This window comes from Dermacentor silvarum, chromosome 1 (genome assembly GCF_013339745.2).
Source record: "Dermacentor silvarum isolate Dsil-2018 chromosome 1, BIME_Dsil_1.4, whole genome shotgun sequence".
Classification (NCBI taxonomy): Eukaryota; Metazoa; Arthropoda; class Arachnida; order Ixodida; family Ixodidae; genus Dermacentor; species Dermacentor silvarum.
Window position 1 is genome coordinate 228,056,507 of NC_051154.1, and position 21,990 is coordinate 228,078,496.

Consider the following 21,990-nt stretch of genomic DNA (forward strand, 5'->3'; position numbering starts at 1 on the left):
TTATTTTTTCCGTACTACCTAATTACATAATTAGTCTAAATTAATCAACTTCTCAAGTATTATAATTAGATGAAAAGCGTCAGTGAGAAAATTGTAGAGCAACATGAAAAATTCCCGATACAGCCTTCTGCTGCTCAATACGTGCTACATAAATGTGTTTTTCCGAGCGTGAAAGGAGCCCGCGAATACACGCGAAATTGCCGCACGACTGGCCGCTCGAGGCACTTTGCGGGCTTTCGACGCAAAAGAAGACAACTCGACATGAATAAAATAAATTGAGGGTCCGGAGAAAAATGTAAGGTCTGACAATGAAATGAAGGAAATAATGCAAATAATGCAAAAATATCCTGCAAATGCGCAGCATTACATCATCTTTAATGATCTAATTTCAGTGTCTACGTGGACCTTGTTTTCTTTTGCGTCGACTTTGGTTGCCACGCCTTTTTCGTTCCATCACTTGTTGCGCAGTGCTTAAATTCTCAAGCTTCTTTGTTAGTCTCCACGTTTCTACTCCAAATGTGTGTACCGGTAGAACGCAATGATTGTACCCTTATCTATTCAAGGATAGCGGTAAGATGCAGGTTTTGACTTGGTAGTGCCTGCCGCATGCGCTGCAACCCATTATTATTCTTCTGTAGATTTCCTTTTCGTGATCCGGGACCCCGGTGGGCTAATGTTCCGGATAAACATACTCTTGCACAGATTCTAGGGGCTGATTACTAATCACTAATTCTCGTTCTCTTGCTATGTTATTCAATATGACCTTAGTCTTTTGCCTATTAATCTTCAGACCTACTCTTACACTATGTCGGTTACGGTCTTCAATCATATGTTGCAAGTAATCTCCAATGTTGCTGAACAGGACAATTTCATCTGCGAACCGCAGATTCCTGGCGTGTTCCTCATTGATCCTCACCCCAATCTAATAACTTCAACGCTTCTTCTAAGCAAGCACTGAATAGCAATGGCAAGAGTGCATCTTCTTCCCTGACACCATTCTTTAACGGTATGTGAAGAATTCAGGCAGGTATAGATTCTTTAGAGATATTTGCTTATACATTCACGCATTTGCTTCCATAACTTCTTAATTACGTAATGCCTCCATGACTGCTGGCACCGATACTGAATCGAACGCCTTTTCGTAATCTATATATAAAAGCCATATAGAGAGGCTGGTCACACTCTGCAAATTTTTTTTATTGCCTGATTGATGAAACCGACGTGACCCATTGTTGAATATCTATTCATAAATCCAGCCTGTTCTCTCGATTGATTGAAGTTAAGCGTTGCCCACATTCTGATGGAAATTACTTTGGCGAATATCTTTTTTTACAATACCGAAAATGAGCTAATGAGTTTGCAATTACTCAATTCTTTAACCTTTAAAAAATAAATTATGGGGTTTTACGTGCCAAAACCCCGATACTAATTATGAGGCACCTTTAATGAATGAATTCTTTAACCTTTATTGAATGAATATAATGTTGGCATTCTTCCAAGCTTCTGATACACTTGAAGTCTTGAGACAGGCGTCGCAAGCTTTTGGAATAAAATATCCCCGTCAGCTTAAATAAAATCGACTGCGTTTACATCTTCTCCTGTCCCTTTTCCTCTTAGCACATCTTGCAAAACCTTTCTAACTAATCACAGTTACGTGGTACTGTAAGCACCACGTAACCAAGTACTGTACCAGTTAGTACCAAGTGCTGTAAAGTTAGGTATAATATAGGGATCGAATTAACAGATATTAAATTGGGTGCAAGCTCGCCGTAGGAAAACTCATGTAGGATAAAAAAGACAAAAGAAAAAAAAGAAAGAAAGAAAGAAAGAAAGAAAGAAAGAAAGAAAGAAAGAAAGAAAGAAAGAAAGAAAGAAAGAAAGAAAGAAAGAAAGAAAGAAAGAAAAAGCTAATGGTGCCAAGTGCAACGCCCAGCACCAAGCATGTGGCACCTCCGGGTGCTGAGTCAGCATATGTGTAGTACAAGGCTTGATAAACGACGACGCGTGCGAAGCCGAAAGCCGAGCGGCCTTTCTAGGTTCGGAGTGCACGAGTTTACCACCTACTGAAGGACATGTAGGCGATGTACATGAGTACGACGCCGAGGCTGCCTCCCAGGGACACCATGCCAACCACCATCATGAGCACGCATTGCTCCACTTTCTCCCGGATTCTGTGCAGGGGAAGAAAAACACAGCGTATTAGTCTTGAAGGGGCCCTCCAACACTCTTCGATAATGGTAAATAAATAATACTTGACGCGATAGACTGCGTCCGTAAACACCTGAGCCAAATATTGCTCAAATCCATAAATCCATGCAGCGACGAACGTAAGGGAATATGCGAAATTCCGTAAGCAGGCTTTCCCACACGCTTAGTTTTACCTGACTACTATGGTGGATCATGGGTTAGAGTGGTAATTAAGGTGTCAACTTTGCGGGCTGCTGACATCATTCCTACTGCCTTCCCTCCTTCGCACCATCCAAGCTTTGAAAACGCGTGTCTTGGGTTTAACAGTGCTACCAAACGGAACGCGGCCATCTTGGTTAGGGCAAGTTAGGGGTGTGATAAAGCCTGCTTACGGAATTTCACATCTCCCCTATTCCTCTGTAGAGATCGGTCATGCTTTACTAGTGTTTCGTCAAATCCCCGCCATCCACATTATGACGACATGGCCGCCTCATAAGACTATTGGCTAGATGTTTGAATAAGTCACGAGCAGTATTAACTTTATAAATCAACGGCCACAGCGGCAACAATCTCCATGACACTTTACGTACTAAAACAATGACGAAGTACCACTGCGTTCATAGTGTCCACATAAAAGTTCAGTTTTGTACTTCCGGTACGCGGCGACCGTGCAAATAAGTGCACGCAGGACAAACAAGCCGTTGTCTTAACGAGCGGATTAAGGAAAATTAGTACAATGTAGAGCGTGCTGTTTCGATGCATTTAGTCTTCCACTACAGAAACTGCGGCTGCACGCAAGAGTTGGAAAGGACAAATATCGTGAGCAGAAGTTGGGATAAAACAACACGCCAAATTTTATAAGCTGAGGAAGTTTTAAGGCTATAAGACAGCTGTGTCATGCAAGTGCATGGTATAATTTTTTAACTGCGCTAACACACACTGACAAGGACGAGGCAGACAAGTCTTGTCTGCCTCGTCCTTGTCAGTGTGTGTTAGCGCAGTTAAAAAATTATACCATGCATGTCAACCAACTAGCCCGACTTGGAGCTCTACTTCATGCAAGTGCCTCAATTGTCTTGCTCTTTTGAATGAAGTACTGCGACCCTAGGTTTTATTCTGACCACGCGTTGTAAATGACAATGACAATTTAGAGATTCCATGCCATATGTTTATTTCTTTGATGTTTGTGACGCTGCTGCTTGCTCTAGACACCGGCATTCCCTGCCTATACATGCAGTCGGTTCCTGAACAATAAACACTCAGTAGCTGGTTCAGCGCTTGTGGTGTCAGTTTCCGTTCTTGTGTCCTTTGTCCTTCCTGTGCTGCTGCCTTAGTCTATCAAATCAAGCAGCCTGTCAACTTCTGCTCAGCTAATTCAAATAATTTAATAATTGTGTCTAATCGTTCAGTAGCAGATACATTGTAACGTAACAATTGAATACATAAACAAAGTCGTCTATTTTGCCTAAATGTTTTTTCTTACCTTTTTTTTTAATTTCATCGGACGGCAGGGGAAGCTTAAATATTTCGATTCAATGGCTTGGATTTTCGTTGAGTACCTGAGCTATCAACTCCAATGTCGGAGGAAATTCTAACCGATTGAGGAAACCGCAGAGATTGCACAGTTTGGAGTGTATACTCACAACTCGGCCTCATCCCCGGCTGGATAAAAATGAGGCGTAATGCCGTCTGAAAGCGAACAGAGAACGGAAGGATGTGAAGGCTTATTTATTCGGAGAGAGGCGAGAGGTACTGAAGTACCGCATAGAATTCAGTGCTGGGATAATGTAACGATTCTATTTCAACGCTATTCCTTTGCGATACTAGTCTGTGGTCCGAGCGGCGCTCCGCCCACGTTATCGCCGCGATTGGCGCGCCGTGAATGGTGGGTGATAAGAAAGGAATAAGATCGCGCGAAAGGAATCCGAACATAAAACCGGACCAGGGCTCGTATTATGAAACACCTCTTACGCTGGATTTGTTCGCATCAGCAAATTCTAACCAATCCTGACGCTGGGCATATTATTATTAAAGGCTGTCGGCAAATGGAAAAGATCACTTGCGAACGATAATCTTTGTGAATTCGGGCCCCGCTTTCAGGGTTGGTTTGGAAACATCATGCACAGAACGCTGTTCTGGAAGAAATTGTTCACAGTAAAATGAAAATAAAATGAACAGAATAAAAATGACAGTGATAGTGCCCGACAGCATAGTTCGCAAATGTTCCATATCCCATGACATTCGTGTCTTGCGCCGTATTGAGATATTCGTTAGAACCGGTGACAACTTCTTCTCATATCCATCAACAATTTGGTGTCTGGCCGTACATAGACAGCCTCTATAGTAGCGGGTGACACCTTCTCGCGAACTGTTTCTTGTATGACGTCACGGTTCAATTAGTGACAACAGGCCAATTACTTGAATGAAAGTTCCGCTTCAGAGTATCAACACCTTTGCATCGCAATAAAAAAATTCCTGCCTTAAAGTGAGTTTACTCGCGCAAAGAAAGCGAAAAAATAAATTTCGATGGCAGTACTTCAACGAATGGTCGAACTATAAGTCATAAAATAATAAATATCGTGCAATTAGGCATATATGTAGACTGGGGCTGAATTTGCGAAGATCGTCGTTCGTATAACAAATGTTTGAGATTGACCAACCGCATTCGCTAACTTCATGATCGCTATCGCGATTGACCGGAACTTGGCATCAATTGCTCTAACGTACACGAGCAAGAACAGCGTAGGACCGCAAGTAGTTCAGACGTTACAGCGGTTCGCAAGAACCGGCACCGGCAAATCGACGTTAGCAAAAGCTATAGGCTAATGAGAAAAAAAACTTACACGTACTAACGAAATACTTGGCGAATTCGGCTCCGGAGGCCGTATTTTGGAATGGCTCATTTCATTTACACTTTTTATCATTCGTTGTTCCAAGCGGCCAGTATTTGCAATAATGTCCGCACGGCGATGTCCGAACCAGTGACAACTGAACTAAATCGTTACAAAATGCCGCCTCAGATCTTATCCAAGTCACGCAGCGCTCACCAACGTGGGGACGAGTCCTACTGAGCTCCCATTCTTGTGGATTTCTTTAGCGGCAAAGTCACTTATCTATCTTAACGCTCATTTCAATGACGGAGCTCTTTCCATGCCGTTAAAGATTCCTGTGAGAAACATCCGCGGTTTTATTTCGGAGCGCTGAAGTGGATTGCATGCCAAACCTGAGGCCGTTATTAAATAAATTTGCAAGCCCCTAAAGGTGACCGATACGGAAAGCGAATCAAACAACTCACATAAAGTGCGCCAGAGCGTATAATTCGTCCTTGTATGACATAATCTGTTTCTCACATGCTATAGCAACGGTACACCGCGCGCACAGTACTGCTGTACACACACGCGCATGGGCAGTTCTTGGCGACATCCTAACAATTTCGGCGGATCGGCACATTTAGCAACGCCGTCATAAATTCTGCACTGTCATGAATGTGGGCTTGCGGCACGACTATGTGTTCACCATCTCGAAAACACCGCGCCGGCTGAAACCAGTCGCTTTGCCTCTTCGTTGTGCAGAATACTCACGCCACTTCATTGCAGATGGCAGGAAACGATACGCGTGGAAAGTAAGCGGTCGTGTAAGCGAAATTCTTTAGGGTGGGTATTCTTCCACAGCTGGCGATGCGGAAAAGATTTTTTTGTTGTTGCTGTTGCCCTGGGTGGTTGTGGCGCATACCCACAGTGGGGGATTGGCCATGAATTGGTTTCGATTGGCTTCCGTCTAAGTATGGTGCATGCCCACTACGGGGCGGATAATCTGATAGAATTAGAAAATACACTTAGGTCTTGCTGTGTATTCGCAATGCACACGGACTACAGGAGGCGCGCGAGGCGATCCATGATGGCGGACCGAGAGAGTATCAGAATAGGCGACTGCGCGTCCGTGTGGTAGCACGCCGGGCTTTTTCTCATCATTCTCGTCGCACGCCGAGTGTATTCTTATTTTTCAGACTTTATTCTCATCGGCTGCGGAATACCGCTGCATAACCAAAAGCGTGCATAACGAGAAGTGCGTGCGTGCTTGCTATTTTACGGCGAATGACGCCCTTCACCTTTCTGAATGATGCATGCGACGCGAAGCGTTTCTACAGAACGAACGCTATGGCTGGAGTGCAGCGTTTTCGGTTTAAGTAAGAAAACGTACACCGATCATGGAACGACAGAGAGCTGAGCTAGTTGGTAAAGATTCATAATGCAAAATAGGTAAGGCGTTCAGACACGGACACAAGAGAAGTGGACAACGCAAACGGCGTTTGTGTTGTCCACTTCTCTTGTGTCCCGTGTCTGCACGCCGATCTGCTTTTTTTTTTTTTGCACCGATCTTGCTTTCCAATCAATCAAAAAAAAAAAGATCAGTGCAAGCAAATATACCACAAATCTAGCAATCGGCACGAAGCTCCGAACCTAGTTACGGAGCGCTCCGTCAGTTACGCTCGAAAACCAGTCACCAGCTGCCTAAATGGCTCTACAAATAATCAACTGTTGCGGGAACGTTTGGGCAGCCTTATTTACAAATATTCAGCTGTAGCAGTAGCGTTCGGACGTAGTAAGGCATAGGCGCGAACTTGTTAGCTTGTCTTTTCGTGCCGCATTGAACGTGCCGTTCATGTAAGCTACAACTATAGACCCCATCGTAAAAGCGTAATCTTTATGCTTTCGTGAACACTGTCAACGATTAGCATTCTGCTAACCAATGTTGCTCCAGAAGAAGTCTTCGGCGACGAAGTGTGCGCTACAAACTTTCATTGGCGGAGTCACAGGCTTGCCGATCAGCAGCTTCACCGCCGACTTCGTTTTAAGATGCGCGTCCAGCGGAAACAAATCAAGCCCTATCTCATCCTTCACCGCTCGGTTGGTGCACTGAGGTACGCAACACTTTTTTTTTCTTCCATAGCGTATGCAGAAGCTGTTAAGAAAACAGAACACGCCCGCGCATAGAGAGCCACACGGTAACACTGTGCCATTGATTGTGCGGATACTCTTTGAAATATTTCTCTCGCTGGCCACTACGCGGCGCGACCGTCTGTGTGCATTGCGAATAGTGGTTTATTTGTTCAGCTTCAGTTTGATGATGATGATGATGATGATTTATTGGCATTCCCTTTGAAACAGGGCGACCACAAATAGTCACCTAGCCTGCTTGATTTAATCAGGTTTACTATACATGTTCTTTATCTAGCCTTTTTGTATACCTCTCCATTATTCTTTTTCTTTTTCAAAAATTTACCTTGTACCGCTACCTATGATTTTAAGAGATCAGGTCATATCCATCTTTTCCCTGCTTTTTTTTTCTACCAGTACTCTAATCGTCTCTTGCTTATCTCTACGGCTGATCTGTTGATGTTTCCTTCCACTTTAAACCCAAGCGCTTCTGGGAGTTGTAAGTTACCTACGGTTCTCGCGGGGTGATCCCGTCGCATTCCATTAGGATGTGCTGAGTGGTCTCTGGATCTTTACTGCAGCATACACATGCCTCATCTATAGTTCCGAATATTTGCTCCGGTATGTTTTGGTCTTTAGGCAACCGGCTCGAGCCTCAAATAGCAAGGCACTGCCCTTTGTGTTATCGTACAGATTTTTCCTTCTAATTTCTTTCTTCTCATTCTTGTAAATCTCCATTGTCCTTTTTGTTTCCATTCTTTGCATCCAATTCACGGTCTCTATTTATCTCACTTTCTTTCTGATGACTCCTGGTTGTCTATTTAGAGTTCCGATTATCCTGTACTTGGTTGCCAACTTCCTTGACCTTTTCCTCCGTTCTGTGTCCACGCTTTTCACGTAGAGATACTTGAAAGTTTCGAGACAAGCAAAACTGACCCCTAGAGGACGTCTTTCTAACTACATCACGTGATCGGTTCGGCTAACGCAAACGCAAACCAGCACGCCGCCATTAAATAGTTATTTGCCTCGGTCTCCACCTGCGTCCCGTGTCGTTCGTTCGCTCGCAGTCCGGCGGGCTTTCTCTTGGTTCGGCGTCGGCGTTCGTGGCGGCAGCGTCGACACAACAATTCTCTCTAGAAAGCATGTGAGACATTAGAGGACAATCAAATTAAATGTAAAATAACCTAATATAGTATCAGTTTAACAAGTAAATCCCCTCGATACAAATAGAGATTGCTCAATGGCTTAGCAAACTTCCCTATGACAGTGTCTAAGTGCATCAGGAGGCTGCGACGTCGGTTGGTCGGTTGGCTGTTCCTTAGTAAAATTGGCGCAACCAACTCTAGTGGACCGGTCATGAATCTGGCGGTACGACTGTTTAATAAGGTAACGTATTGAGAAAATTAAGTTGAAAGGAAGCTAATAACTTGAAATTCTAAAATTAAAAGTTAACTAATACAGATACGACGCGAATAACAACTAAATCAAACACCCGATCCATTCATGAATGGAACGCCCTGCCTGAAACTGTACTAGAAAGCCAAACCACATATTGATTTGTGCACGCACTCGCAAAGCTATGACCTGCATGCACTGCTTCCCAGGGTATCTGCTGCATTCTAGATAGTGTACGATATAGATAAACAATACAGACACGCATGCCTGAGACGCTCTTTATGCTCTGTGCTTTTATGCTTTATGCTCTTTGTGATGAATTTTTTTTATTGCCGTCGTTTTTATGCTTGCCGTGCTTCTTTCTACCATGCTGTTGTTTCTGTTTGCAACATCCTATCTTCTTTACTGAGATACAGCTTTCTCTCAATTGTCGCATGCTGTTCTTTTTTCCTGCATATTTTTGTATTACCCACTATTGTTCTGCCTATTTTTGTACATATTTTTGCACTACCCACTCCTGCCCAGGACCTGATGATCAGGCTGGCAATACCAAATAAAAGAAAATCAAAATTTAAAATATTACAGCGAAGTAAAAAAAAATGGGAGAACACAAAAGGAAAAGGAAAAGGCTCCCAGAGACAAGGAAACATTGATTTTTCTTCTTCCTCACAAATTTTGGCCATACGCGCGCAGCTATAATCCGATTTGGAAAGCTACTTTAAGAACCGCGAATATAAGATATGAAGGATACAAACAAATTCGAAGAAATAAATAAAATCAAACTTACTTAGCATCTCTAATGTCATTGATAAACCTTCATTCGTTTTTTTTTCCTCTGCTTTTCATCCACAGAGACTCTTTCTCTTCGTCCAAGCTCACGCGCTGCACCAGGCGCGTGCAGTGGTTCTTAACTGCTTCCCTTTGAGAAGCGCCAGAAGCGTAACAGCCCCGGGAACTACCAGAAATCTCTGCCTGCAGCCAGCACCATTGGATCTCGCGCGATGGAGAGGTCTCCGAGCCCCAAGTCAATGCGCAGGGCGTCGTCTCCACCGCCGGCATCGCAGCAGACTCCGCCGCAGAGCCCGCTCCGCAAGACGGCCAGCTCGCCCTCGTTCTGCTTCCTGCCGTGCTCGCTGTCCGAGCTGCTGCTGCAGCAGTCACCGCAGTCGACACCCACGCCGCCCAGGCGCTGCGAGACCGAGGCCCACGTCGCGGGAGTCAAGAAGTACGGCCAGTTAGGCATCCCGTTATCTGAGGAGAACTCTCTCTCTCTTTATTTGTTTGTTGCTATTTCCTTTCTTTTTTTTTTTTTTTTTTTGGGGGGGGGGGGGGGGGCTGTTACGAACGATGCAACAGGACGGAGGCAAGATACAGACACAATTAGGCCTTTGACACACACGGGAACCGACTGCCAGCTCTTTTATTACGAGACCATATCTCTACTTAAATACACGCTGCAGTCAACGTGACAGAATAACCGAAGAGCGACAACTGAAAGACGTGAGTCCCTGTAACAAAAGGGACGTTGTAGCGATGAACCTCAGTTCATGTGCCCTGGTATTATCAAGTCGTTGACGAGAAACCAACGAGCCTGGCGAAATAAGAAGCGACTCTCTTAGAGAAGAAGCCACAGTATATGCGCAGCAGGATGGGTAATGCAAAGGCGAAAGCATAGCGCGATTTGTGGGCCATCTTTTTGTGCCTCTACGGCGTCTTACTCTTGTTGCACCGTTTTAAGATTAGCGTTGTAACCCTCTGTACCATTGCAATTTCTTTTGTAAATCAGCACAGCAACAGTTAAGGCAGAAATGGTGTATCAGAGGCATATTTTGTTGTTCGTTCGGCGCTAAGAAATCAATCAAATAGCCACTGGCCAGAAGTAGGTTCTCCTGGTCAGAAATCTTTAAAGGCGGCAATAGTTCTCCTTCAACAGGTCAAACATGATCCTCTCCTTAACCTGGTGGAATGTAACGCCGGGCTATAGCTGTGTCATATATTTGCAGGATTGACAAGCTCACAGGTTTTAGCACTCGTCTTATGTCAACTTTTTTTTTTGTCTCGTCTAAGGTATGCGCTAGTCAAACCTTCACTTGACATAACCAATGCTGTTGCGACTTTTCAGATTACCTAGTTGCAGATAAAATTGAAATCTGAAGCTGCACTTCTCTTTCATGACTATGCATGGTCACAAACCTCGTGGTCCTCGATGCTGATGACGTGACAGTCTCAACTGCGTTGAGGGAAACTAGAATGGGCTGCAGTTGGAGACGAGAAGGACATTAGAAAGCACAGCGGAACGATACGAGCTGTCGGGTCTCCGAAACCAGCGTGCGCAACCGTTGCCGGTGACATGCACAGCTGCCACAGAGATTACGCGCACCACGAAAGACGCAAAGGCGTCATGCGCGTCCGCATAGCGAACACGGCATCCCACACGCTCCACATTCTATTCCACATTATACTCCACATTATATTCACTGGAACGAAAGTAAATGCGGTTACCAAAGTCCTTGAATTTCGCAAATGGGGTCGTCTCATTTTTGAGTTATTCGCCATCCTAAAGAAGTTGTGCTGTCCAGTAAAAGCGACGTATTTTTTTTTTATTCTTTACAAACGTTGCTTCATTTAGATTAACTTCCATTTAGCTTGACGTATCCGTTTAGTTTGAGATTGCATAGCCTTAAGACATTGTTTAAGCTCTGGGGTGGCCGCCATCTTTTTTGCCTACGCACACAAACCGCCAGAACCTAGCGTATAACAGCTCCGCTGCAAAAAAAAAAAAAAAAAAAAAAAAAAAAAAAAAAAAAAACTCTTCGACCTCCAAAGTTCTAGATTCTGCCGAGCGGATACGGTAGCGCCACTTCTCGACGGAAATAATCACCGCGCTTCAATGGCGCCCCAACGCCACTCCTGAGCTAAAGTTTTGTAATCAGGCACTTACAGGCGTCCCCACGAAGGCGCTGGATAGGATGATTGTTTCTCCGGCGACTGAGATTAGAGGAATCGCCGAGGATCGTTACCGAAGCTACATTGTACTATAGTTGAAGCGCTGTGATTGCTTCAACCGTGGGTCGGCGCGAGAGGCGTTGGTGTATACGGTGGTAATTCATCCCGGGTTCGTTGGCGTCATGTTAATCGGGTGAAACCATAAATTTTATACTCGTCGTAGGCCATAACAACAGCGGTAACTTAAGGACCAGGGGACGTATGCGAACCAGCACTGCTACACTAGGAAAACAAATGTTCTCGCGGCAGTATCCTAACCCGGCCCAATTTGCTGGAACGTATTTAACCCAGACTAAATTTACACCGGCGCAAACGGAAGAAGAAAAAACTAAAAAAAAAAAGCTGAAAGAAACGTTGTCTACCATAGCTACAGGTTGTCCCGCGCGCCAGTTGGCTACGACAGACGTGTCGGTTAGTGCCTGTAAGTCACGCTATCTCACACAGCCATGCGCACGTCGAAAACGGTGACCAAGAAAGATTTGTATAGCGTGCTGAAAAGCGAGGGGCGCTAACACACTTGGAGTGTCATATAGGCAGCGCGTTGGGCAGCGCTGCTTCACGAGTGTTTCTTTCGCTACCGCACGAACTTTCTCGAGGGATACAATGATCAGCAGCTGGGTGTCCGGTTACAGCATTCGCGTATTGTTTATTGTATTCCATCATAGGATACAAGGTGGGAAAAGTACAACAAAGCACGACAGCATGTTCAAATGCAACACGGAGCTGGAAAATGCAGCCCTGCCATTATACTCGAGATAATTACTGATGAAGATTATATTCAAGAACAACACTGAGAACCACCCAAGTAGTTTCTTGTCGCCGTACCTAGCGATAAGAAACAGACAGACAGACTGTCTGTCTGTTGTAGTTGTTTTCACACAACAGGCTGCATAGCAGTAAACAACAATGCTGCTACATCGGGGCGCGCAATGAGTAGCTGCCCAGCAGACTATACCCAGCGAGCCGGAGCGAGTCTCCAACCAACGCGACTTTATGCTTTCCCGTGACCACCTTTTTTGCGTCACAAAGACACAACACACACACACCTCCTGGAAAACAATACTGCTTCGTAGAAAATATATTATAGTAAATTATTTAGGGCGCTCTGAGGCTTTCTAGTATTTTCTTCGCGGTTTTGATGCTCAGAGCCTTCATTTACTGCAAAAAAAGAAGTCGAGAGCTGTCGCGTCGGTAGTCCTTCAACATAAGTGACTTGTGGGCCACGGCCGACGCAGGCAGACGGCGATGGCAGGCGACTCCGTGCCCCAGCTTCCTTTTCAAGACTACACTTCAGGACGCTGGGAGCCGAACCTGTGGTCGCGCAGCACGCAGACCGACTTGGCCACCGAGAGCAGCACGCAAACGGAACCACTGGCCATCTCCACCAACGGCGCGCGGCTTCATGAGTACGCTATACTGCTTTTTGCATCGTTACTATCGTTTGCAAAGGAGAGAAAAAAAAACAGAAAAAAAAACATGTTATACATGTCTATAACTCTTTAATTCTTTAACGTCTTCCTTCTTATGGACGAGTATAATGTTGGCGTTCTTCCAGCTCTCTGGTACACTTGAAATCGTCAGACATTGCGTATAAAGGGCCGCAAGCTTCTGTATTGTATAAAATATTCAAGATAATTCCCAATAGAATCAGGGCAACACTTGACTCCAGTCAACCAAGATAACAGGCTGGCTTCAGGAAGGGATATTCTACCATGGATCACATCCATGTCATCAATCAGGTAATAGAAAAACCTGCGGAGCACAATCGACCTCTTTATATGCTTGTCATTATGAAAAGGCATTTGATTCAGTAGAGGTACCAGCGGTCATAGAGGCATTGCGTAATCAAGGAGCACATGAGGCATACGTGAATATATTGACAAATATCTACAAGGATTGCACAGCAACCTTGGTTCTCCACAAGAAAAGTAGAAAGTTACCTATCAATAAAGTGGTCAGGCAAGGAGGCACAATCTCTCCGATGCTGTTCACTGCATGCTTAGAAGAAATATCCAAGCTCTCAGACAGGTAAAGGCTTAGGAGTGAGGGTCAACGGCGAATATCTCAGCAACCTTCGGTTTGCAGATGAAATTGTCCTATTCAGCAACAGTGGGGACGAATTACAGCAGATGATTGAGGACCTTAACCGAGAAAGTGTAACAGTGGGGTTGAAGATTAATATGCAGAAGACAAAGATGATGTTCAATAGCCTAGCAAGGAAACAAGAATTCAGGATCGCCAGTTAGCCTATGTAGTCTGTAAAGAGGTACGTTTATCTAGGTCAATTACTCACAGGGGCCCCTGATCATGAGACGGAAGTTTACAGAAGAATAAAATTGGGTTGGAGTGCATACGGCCGGCATTACCAAATCCCGACTGGGAGCTTACCACGGTCGTTGAAAAAAAGTGTACAATCATTGCATTCTACCGGCGCTAACATATGGGGCAGAAACTTGGAGGTTAACGAAGAAGCTTGAAAACAAGTTAAGGACCACACAAAGAGCGATGGAACGAAAAATGTTAGGCCTAACGTTAAGAGATAGGGAGAAAGCGCCGAGGGTCTGAGGGCAAACGGAGATAGCCATTATTCTATTTGACAATAGGAGAGAAAAAAAAATGGAGCTGGGCAGGCCACGTAGTGCGTAGGATGGACAACCGGTGGACCATTAGAGTTACAGAATGGATACCAAGAGAAAGGAAGCGCAGTCGAGAACGGCAGAAAACTAGGTGGGGTGATGAAGTTAGGAAATTTGCCGGCTCAAGTTGGAATCAGCTAGCGCAAGACAGGGGTAATTGGAGATCGCAGGGAGAGGCCTTCGTCCTGGAGTGTACATAAATATAGGCTGATGATGATGACGATGACTATACATGTACAGTATTTAATGCCCAAAATATATGCACGCTGTATCTGATGCAGTGCTGGAACGCTCACTCTTTGGACTAGCCCATAATATTTCGCTCATTCAAGGAAAACGAGAACCCATGTAGACGCGTGATCACGTCGCACTTATACAAGCGTACAACTGCAGTTCTTTGTGGTTGCGTACACCGAACGATCCACAATGCTTAGTGCTGCTTATCCCCTTGCGTCTTGCTTCTTGATTGTTTTCTGTCGAAGCGGATGGTCTAAAGAGTATCCGGACTACGTGAAGCCCTTGTCACGTCATTTTTGTCACGCCGTCGTGATTCCGTTGTCGTCGTGCCGCCGTTGTCATGGTTGCGCGCAGTCGTGCCTCCTGCCAAAAACTTGTCCACGATTATTTGTACACCGCCATTATCGAACACCGTTACCAACGCCCGCACTACGAAAAAAAAACTATTGCTATAGTGTGTCCACTTGATTTCTGCATAAGCGATTCGCTTACCTTTAAAATTATCTTTTCGACGGTTTCTCCTACCCGTTTTTTTTTTTTTTTTTTGTCTTCTAAATTGTTAGGTACTTTGTTGCGACAGCACTTCTCCATCAATCTTCTTGTTCTGTGCCACTGCCTTGTGTTATATGCTATCAACCTTACAATACTAACCTTAAGATATAAAGCCAAATTAAAAATGTAACTTATAAATCAAACAAAAAAACTTAAATTTTGCAATGTCGCACAGGCGAAAAAAAAAATATCGAGACGATCATCATCTTCATAGCAGCCTGTGCGGTTGTCAGCAAAATATAACCTCCAGGAACATCCACAACCACCTAATCAGCGTAGTCATTGAGGCGGAATTGATAGCAAGCTTTTTCAATCTACCCTCCCCCCCCCCCTCCCCAACACACGCACATGCACAAAGTGCTCTATAAACTTCTACAGCTTATAAGGAATGCACAGATGAGAAAGTAATTAACGTGAATTCCGTCGCACTGAAAAAGAAACAGAACCTCAAATGACGCATGTTTTTAATTCTCTTCTCACATGGGCACCCTCGGGCATGCTTGCGTCAACGCAACTTGAACTTCAGATGCAGCGTTGTACGCGGTCAGTTCAAGGAAGCGAACTTCGCTTGAACTTGAAGCGCTTCGTGCTCGTGCTCTGTTTGACAAGTTCACTGCAGACCGACTTGAATGGTGATTGTCGAAAGTGTTCTGTGCGAAATGGTGTGACAGGACCCTTCCATGAAGTCTGGGGAAGATAAACCATTTGCAGCACTTCAACGAGAGTATTTATCTTTCGCAGTAAGAATCTTATACTAGAAGCAGCAGCTTAGTGCATAAGCGTACCAGCAAAGAATACGTTAAATTAATACCGTGTCGAACTAGCAGGTTCAGTTACGGGGCATATTTTGTATGGATTCTTTTCTATCGATTTTATTCCGATAATGTCCGTCCCGCTAAACGGTACGAACGCGCGCTCCGCAACACCCGACTGAAGCGCTTTATAGAAAAGCACACGGGAGAGAGCACTCGACCACGTAAGATGAAAAACGTCAGTAAAAAAATCCATTATTTCCTCGTCCCACTGTCACTGCCGACTGTGGTTGCAGGGACGCCTTCCGGTGGAAGCTGTCCTCTCACTGGACCCCGACGCAGTTTGTCGTCACGGTGGCGGTCCTCGGCGCCTTCGTCTTCGTCTTGGTCGTCGTCGCGACCGTCTTCGGAGCAGGTAACGTGTGTCATCGTGAAACACAAGGACACCCCCCCTCCCCCTCCAACACGCTACCACGTCTTGCCCGTTGACATGAAAATTACGAAGCCACCTACACAGCTGTCGGAATATCGGATGCGAGAGCAAAAAAAAAAAAAAAAAAAAAAAAAAAAAAAAAAAAAAAAGTCCGCCTGGATAAAATATTTATCAGCCATCTACTTATAGGTACAAAGTATGCGTGCGGGTAAGCAAAGTTTCTTTGCTTTATAGTTATTTACGCTTGCCCTGTTCCTCTTTCTGGTGTTTTACGTGCCAAAACCAGTTCTGATTATGAGGCACGCCGTAGTGGAGGCCTCGGGAATAATTTTGACCACCTGGGGTTCTTTAACGTGCACTACAACGCAAGCACACGGGCGTTTTTGCATTTCGCCTCCATGGAAATGCGGCCGTCGCGGCCGGGATTCGATCCCGCGATCTCGTGCTCAGCAGCGCAACGCCTTAGCTGACTGAGCCACCGCGGCGGGTTTTACGCTTGCCCTGTTTAGTTAGCAAGCATTCTCTCTTCAATGATTTCAGATCATGCACAACAAACTAACCAACGAGGTGGATATAACTCAGCTTAGTCACCTCTAATGCTATATGATAGGCAAGGAAGCGCATCACCGAACAACACTGCGCTTATACTATAGTCTTGCCGCTCATACCGATACTGTTTGGCGCTCCATGTCCCCCCAGTTCAAGGCACACGTTGAAAAAAAAAATTACCAATACTGCCATCCCCTCACGCAGAACCTTTTAACGGAGCCTTAAGGATATTGAAAATAAATAAATAAATAAATAAATAAATAAATAAATAAATAAATAAATAAATAAATAAATAAATTGAGTGATTAATTAATTAATTAAACTGTAGCGCTTGCCGTGACTTCTTTCCCATAGGAAATATGCCTCAGATTTGCAGCTTCCATGCAGCCAACGATCTCGCCCGGCAAACGCTGACAAAATAGTAGTACAGAGACGTTACTACAGTATGTCCTCCGTAAAACGTATATATAGGCGTCTTCATTTGCCCTAATGGTTTTCCGTTGGCGTTGGCATATTTTTGCAGCGAACGCGAGCCCGAAAATGGATGGCTTCGAGCTCCTGCCCGACTTGTTCGAGAACGAACCATCCGTGTCGGCTGCGCATGAGCCCCCCGTGCACATCACCGCTCCAGCTGCCGGTGGGTCAAAGACGAGAGCGTTTGTCGCCCCACAGCCAAGCGTTGGTCATGCGGCGCTCTGTAACCGAATTTTAGGCACCGAAACGGCACATAATCATCGGACGGTCATGCTGCGGATAGGGAAAGGGAGTGCGCGCTTCGCCTTTGGTATCACTTTTTTTTTTTTTTAGGGGGGAGGGAGGGCAGTCATTGGGCAGTCGCCGGTGCACTGCAGAACGGCGACTGCTAAATGCCCCTAAGCGTGAGCAGTTACTACTCCGGTCGTAAACTACTATACGTTCCATGGCGAATTGTAGTAGTGGATGTTATTTCGTGAAATAATAGCCACGAGAAAGCATTCGTAAAGACGCATTTAACGGAGCTCAAAGGTCTATTGTGCACTGGATCCACAACGTCGAGGGTCATCCCGCCCTTGAGGGTTCGCATGGCAGCTCCGAAGGCACCTGCTGTACTTCTCCTGGCTTACTACAGCCACTAACACAAAGAGCGCAGGCGCGACAAAACTGAGCGGCATGCTGTGACTGTGTTGACCTTACCAGATTTGGGCGGTGCTGACAGACTATCGCTGTGCGTATTGCCGTGAAATGCGGAGGGTGCGGAACCGCGTCCGGGAATGGCGCCGCGCAGTTATTGACGGGTCCATGTGAGAGAAGGCAGGAGAGTCGCTTGCGACCGCTGCTCGAGGAAACGGGAAAGGGCCCCTGCTGTGGCCACCATTGCTTTTGTAGCGTTAGCTACACTGGCCTAGCCAAGCACGTTTCGCGCGGCACATCAAGAGCCGTGCTGCGCATGCGCAAGGATCAGTGATGTCACACGGCTTGCGCACCGGAGCCACCGGAGCCGGCACCTCTCGCGCACTCCACCGCCGCCGCGCGCGACTCACCGCCGCCGGTCTGCGCATTCCAGAGGAGTGACGTCGTAGCCGTGGTAGACGCACTGGCGCCGGCGCGCGCTCGCTGTGCAGTCGCCGTCTGACACTGCGCTGGAGCCGCTGCGCTTCTGACTGACGTTTGTGTGTGTCATTGGAGCAGCAGTAAGCATGACAATCAAGCTAATCCTTGACAATCTAGACAACCAGGAAAGCTAAGAATAATCAGCTGAACCTTTGCTAACGCTACGTATATCCTGGCATAGCCGAGCTAAGCCACTGCAACTTTTTTATTGCTTCTATATCGGCTACTAAAGAACCCTTGTTGAAAATTATTGCAGCAGAACGCTGCCTGAACGGCGCTTTACAACTTCTAGCGTATAAACAAGATTGTCGATGGGAGCCTTGTGAATGTCTCTTTGAAGGGGCACTGAAGCACTTTTTTTTTAAAGACGGTAAGAGGGAGAAAAGTACTGTATCGAAGTGCGTACAATCTTAACTGGCGTGCATACGACCGCTGACACGTACGGCAATAAAACGTTCCCGATCTTTAGACAATGATGTCCGTGAACGTGCCAGCCAAATATTATTCCGCTGCGTGCAGTAGGGAGCGTACAATCTCGCATAACAGTTCGCTTGCTCTCTCCTGTGGCTTTCGAAATCACTGCTTTTTTTTTATCGTCCTATATGCGACGTTACATGGGGCGCGACAGCACCGCATGCACGTCATTCGAGCTTTCTTCTCAGGAAATGGGGAAACAGCGGTTGTGAACGCGTCCCGCCTGTCTCCTTTGTCACTCTTACATGCATCTTTGTGAGAAGCGAGCCTCTAAGTGTTATCACTAGTGCACTGCGGAAAGAAGAATAAGAAGGAAAGGGAGCGATAGCGCATTGCTACCGGCACCACCCGAGCTGAGAGGAACGGATGAGCTGAGGGGGAATGGGTAAATATTCCATGCGTTATATCTCCTTTCATATTAAGTCCTCTTGGAAAAATTATTCGGGAATATACGCATTGTTTTGAAAGGCAGCGCTGCATCCTAAGACAACGCTACACTGTATTCGCAGCACGTGCCGCGACTACTCCCACGGTGGTAAGGAACAGGGCTGCGACAGAACTTCACGGTTCCCGTAAAGCGCCCGCCAAGGTGCGCAAGGCGACCAAGGCTTGGCACCGGCGTCCCGCAGCGAGTGAAGACTCACGCGGCCCAACCTTCGCGCCGAGGAAACTGCCGACTACCGCAGGCACCGGACGGCGGGCGTGGACCCCGTCACCAACCATAGGCAGTGGCCGGGGTACGTGTGCGCCGTACTATATAGACAGGCCCGGTACATGTTATATAATTTCATACTTGGGGTGTCCTCGTTCAATGTGACGTATGCAGTCGGAAGCGGGTGTGTGTGCAGAAAACGTCTACGCATCTTTTCCACCTCCTCTGTCGTGTCGGCAAAGTCTCTTATTAACTCGCAGTTTAACACATACGTCAAATACAAGCTAGATAGATGTTTAGTCTTCAGGCCTAATGGATCGCCATATCAAAGTATATACGAGTCATTTACTCCTGCTTCATGGGGTAGACATAAAGAACCATTTGCGTCTAACGGCGTTGCTATAAGGGAGCGACACCTTTATAGTCGAGCATCGTCGCATCGATAAAGCACGGTATTCGAAGAGACGCTCTTTGTTCTTGAACTTTTACAGGTGTGCGGATTATCGGCAGCCATGACTACGCCACGCGCAAGGACCACCTGCAGGAGGTGACTGGAGAGCTCGGCATGCCATCACCTATCATCGAGACACAGTGAGCCTCGAGGGTTCTTTTTTCTGCGCATATTGCGGCCCCATCTGTTCCGTAAATAGCTATGTTGAAAATGAAAAGTGCTGCTGTTGAGATCGATAGAGGGAAACACGCTGGAAACAAAAGGCTTGATGAACCAGTTAAACTGCCTCAAACGGGCTACCAATCTTTCCATATGGATAAATATCTTTGTATAAAGTTCGGATACTCAAAATTTGCTTCGAGCAATTGGATGAAATATTGCTATATAGGCAAGATTGAACGGCAACAAAAGGGCTGCGCGAAATGGTGACAAGGTTGATGGACAGCGCCGTCCGGTCCTTTTCTTGCCGATAATCCTGTTTTAGCAATTTTGCTTCTATTTTCAATGTACCAACTTACCCAAGCAAGCATGATTGCAACGTCGTCTTGCAAATCCGTGCGGTCATCAAATACTAAATCTACAAGATTGGTAAGAGTATGGCAGTAACTAACGTTTACATCTGTGATGGTCAGTCAGTCGCCTATTTAACCTACCACAGTGAGTTCTTTGGATAGAGAACGTAGAGGCTCTATTGAACAGGCACGGAAGGCGTGCACATTTTTTTTATTTGTTTGCCTTTCAAAATAAAACGCATGTACAAGCACTTTTTGGGCCCGTAGCCAAAGGCTAGTAGTGGGTCCAATCAGTATTTATTAGTCAGAAACTAATCAACTCAGTGGGGATATAGCCGCAACGTGGACCATGTATAAAAATATAAACTTTAAAACCAACGTTAAACAATAATATATATTCTGAGCAAAAAAAAAAAAAAAAAACAAGTGCAATAAACAAATGCAGTAGAAAATGAGTGCTCTTGTGCAAGTATTACGTGAAATATTCAAGCAATATGGTCTTTTTTACGCGACAATGCAGCGGTGTCTTTTAAAACAATGCGTATACTCCCGAATAACTTTTCCAAGAGGACTTAATATGAATGGAGATATAACGCATGGAATATTTACCCATTCCACCTCAACTCATCCGGATTGTCTGTGAGCATGCACAGGATTGCCGTTTGAGGGAAGAAGCCAAGGAAGGTTTCTGAAGCGACACGAGGGTCATTCTTCAGTGCGACTATGGCGCATTCGTTCCTGATAACTGAATTAAACAATTTAGCATTATCGTGTCTGTGAGAGCCGTATAATCGAACTATGTATTTTGTAGCACTAAGGGAGAAAGAGCAGGCACAGCATGGCTTGTCTGGGAGAAGCTTAATTCACCTAAACTTTTTAAGCTTTAACAGTCTTCAGTCGAGGTCTCCACTACATGGAAGAGCAAATAAGGGCCCACCGACGCAGCACCCCCTTCCCCCTGACCATTCTTCCTTCTCTGCTACTACACTTCCTCTCGCCAAGTCGAATTCTTCCTCTCCCAAATTGACGGGGCGTGTTGATCGTACTATGCGTTTTCACATTTCAGGGACCAATATGTGTCAACGGCAGATGGGGGTTTGCCGAAAGATCGTTATCTTTTGGTGACATATCTGCTGTGCTCTTGAATGCCAGTAAACTGAGGTGTGCTGTTCTTTGTTTTTCTTTCATTAGCGAAGACAACGAGATATCCGGGGAGGCGGACGATTATGGAGCTTCTCCCAAGATGCGCAAGTCCCGAGCGCCGTCCGCAACGCCAGCCGGCGACTTCGTGGAAGAGATTGTCTAGCGCGAGTGCGCTGAAACAACTGCGCACGACCGTCAACGAGGAGGAAGAGCGCGTGCCATAGGATCATCGCGAAGGATTTATTGCAGTAAAAAAAAAATGAAGTAGCTACCGTTGCGATCGTATACAGGTACATTGCATTCTTATTGTAGCGCTACTTTGCAGCCCAAAGGTGGGGCACCCAAATAGGCAAGACAAGACATGGCGCCCATTATCAACACTCGCGTTTATTGTTTGATTCTGCGGAATTTATAAGCCGTAATAGCAAAGGAATAGAAGGACATACAAAATATCACATTTTCCGCATCGAGCCTTGGCGTTGAG

The 21,990-nt window shown here is 45.7% G+C and overlaps 1 protein-coding gene across 1 annotated transcript; it reads left to right on the plus strand.

Annotated features, from left to right (window-relative positions):
* The first annotated feature begins 9,312 nt into the window (after positions 1-9,312).
* LOC119437509 (uncharacterized) lies at positions 9,313-21,849 on the plus strand. The gene is made up of 7 exons (XM_049660323.1): positions 9,313-9,744; positions 12,761-12,931; positions 15,999-16,117; positions 17,208-17,321; positions 19,258-19,485; positions 19,892-19,991; positions 21,555-21,849. Exons 1-7 carry the CDS (start codon positions 9,521-9,523, stop codon positions 21,667-21,669), a joined length of 1,071 nt encoding a protein of 356 aa, XP_049516280.1. The 5' UTR covers positions 9,313-9,520; the 3' UTR covers positions 21,670-21,849.
* Positions 21,850-21,990: the final 141 nt, after the last annotated feature.

Excerpts from the sequence above, each read along its gene's own strand:
- LOC119437509 (XM_049660323.1), top strand. The coding sequence starts at position 9,521 with ATGGAGAGGTCTCCGAGCCCCAAGTCAATGCGCAGGGCGTCGTCTCCA. Across the intron at positions 9,745-12,760 it reads CACGTCGCGGGAGTCAAGAA|GCAGACGGCGATGGCAGGCG; the intron begins GTACGGCCAGTT and ends CGGCCGACGCAG. Across the intron at positions 12,932-15,998 it reads AACGGCGCGCGGCTTCATGA|GGACGCCTTCCGGTGGAAGC; the intron begins GTACGCTATACT and ends CTGTGGTTGCAG.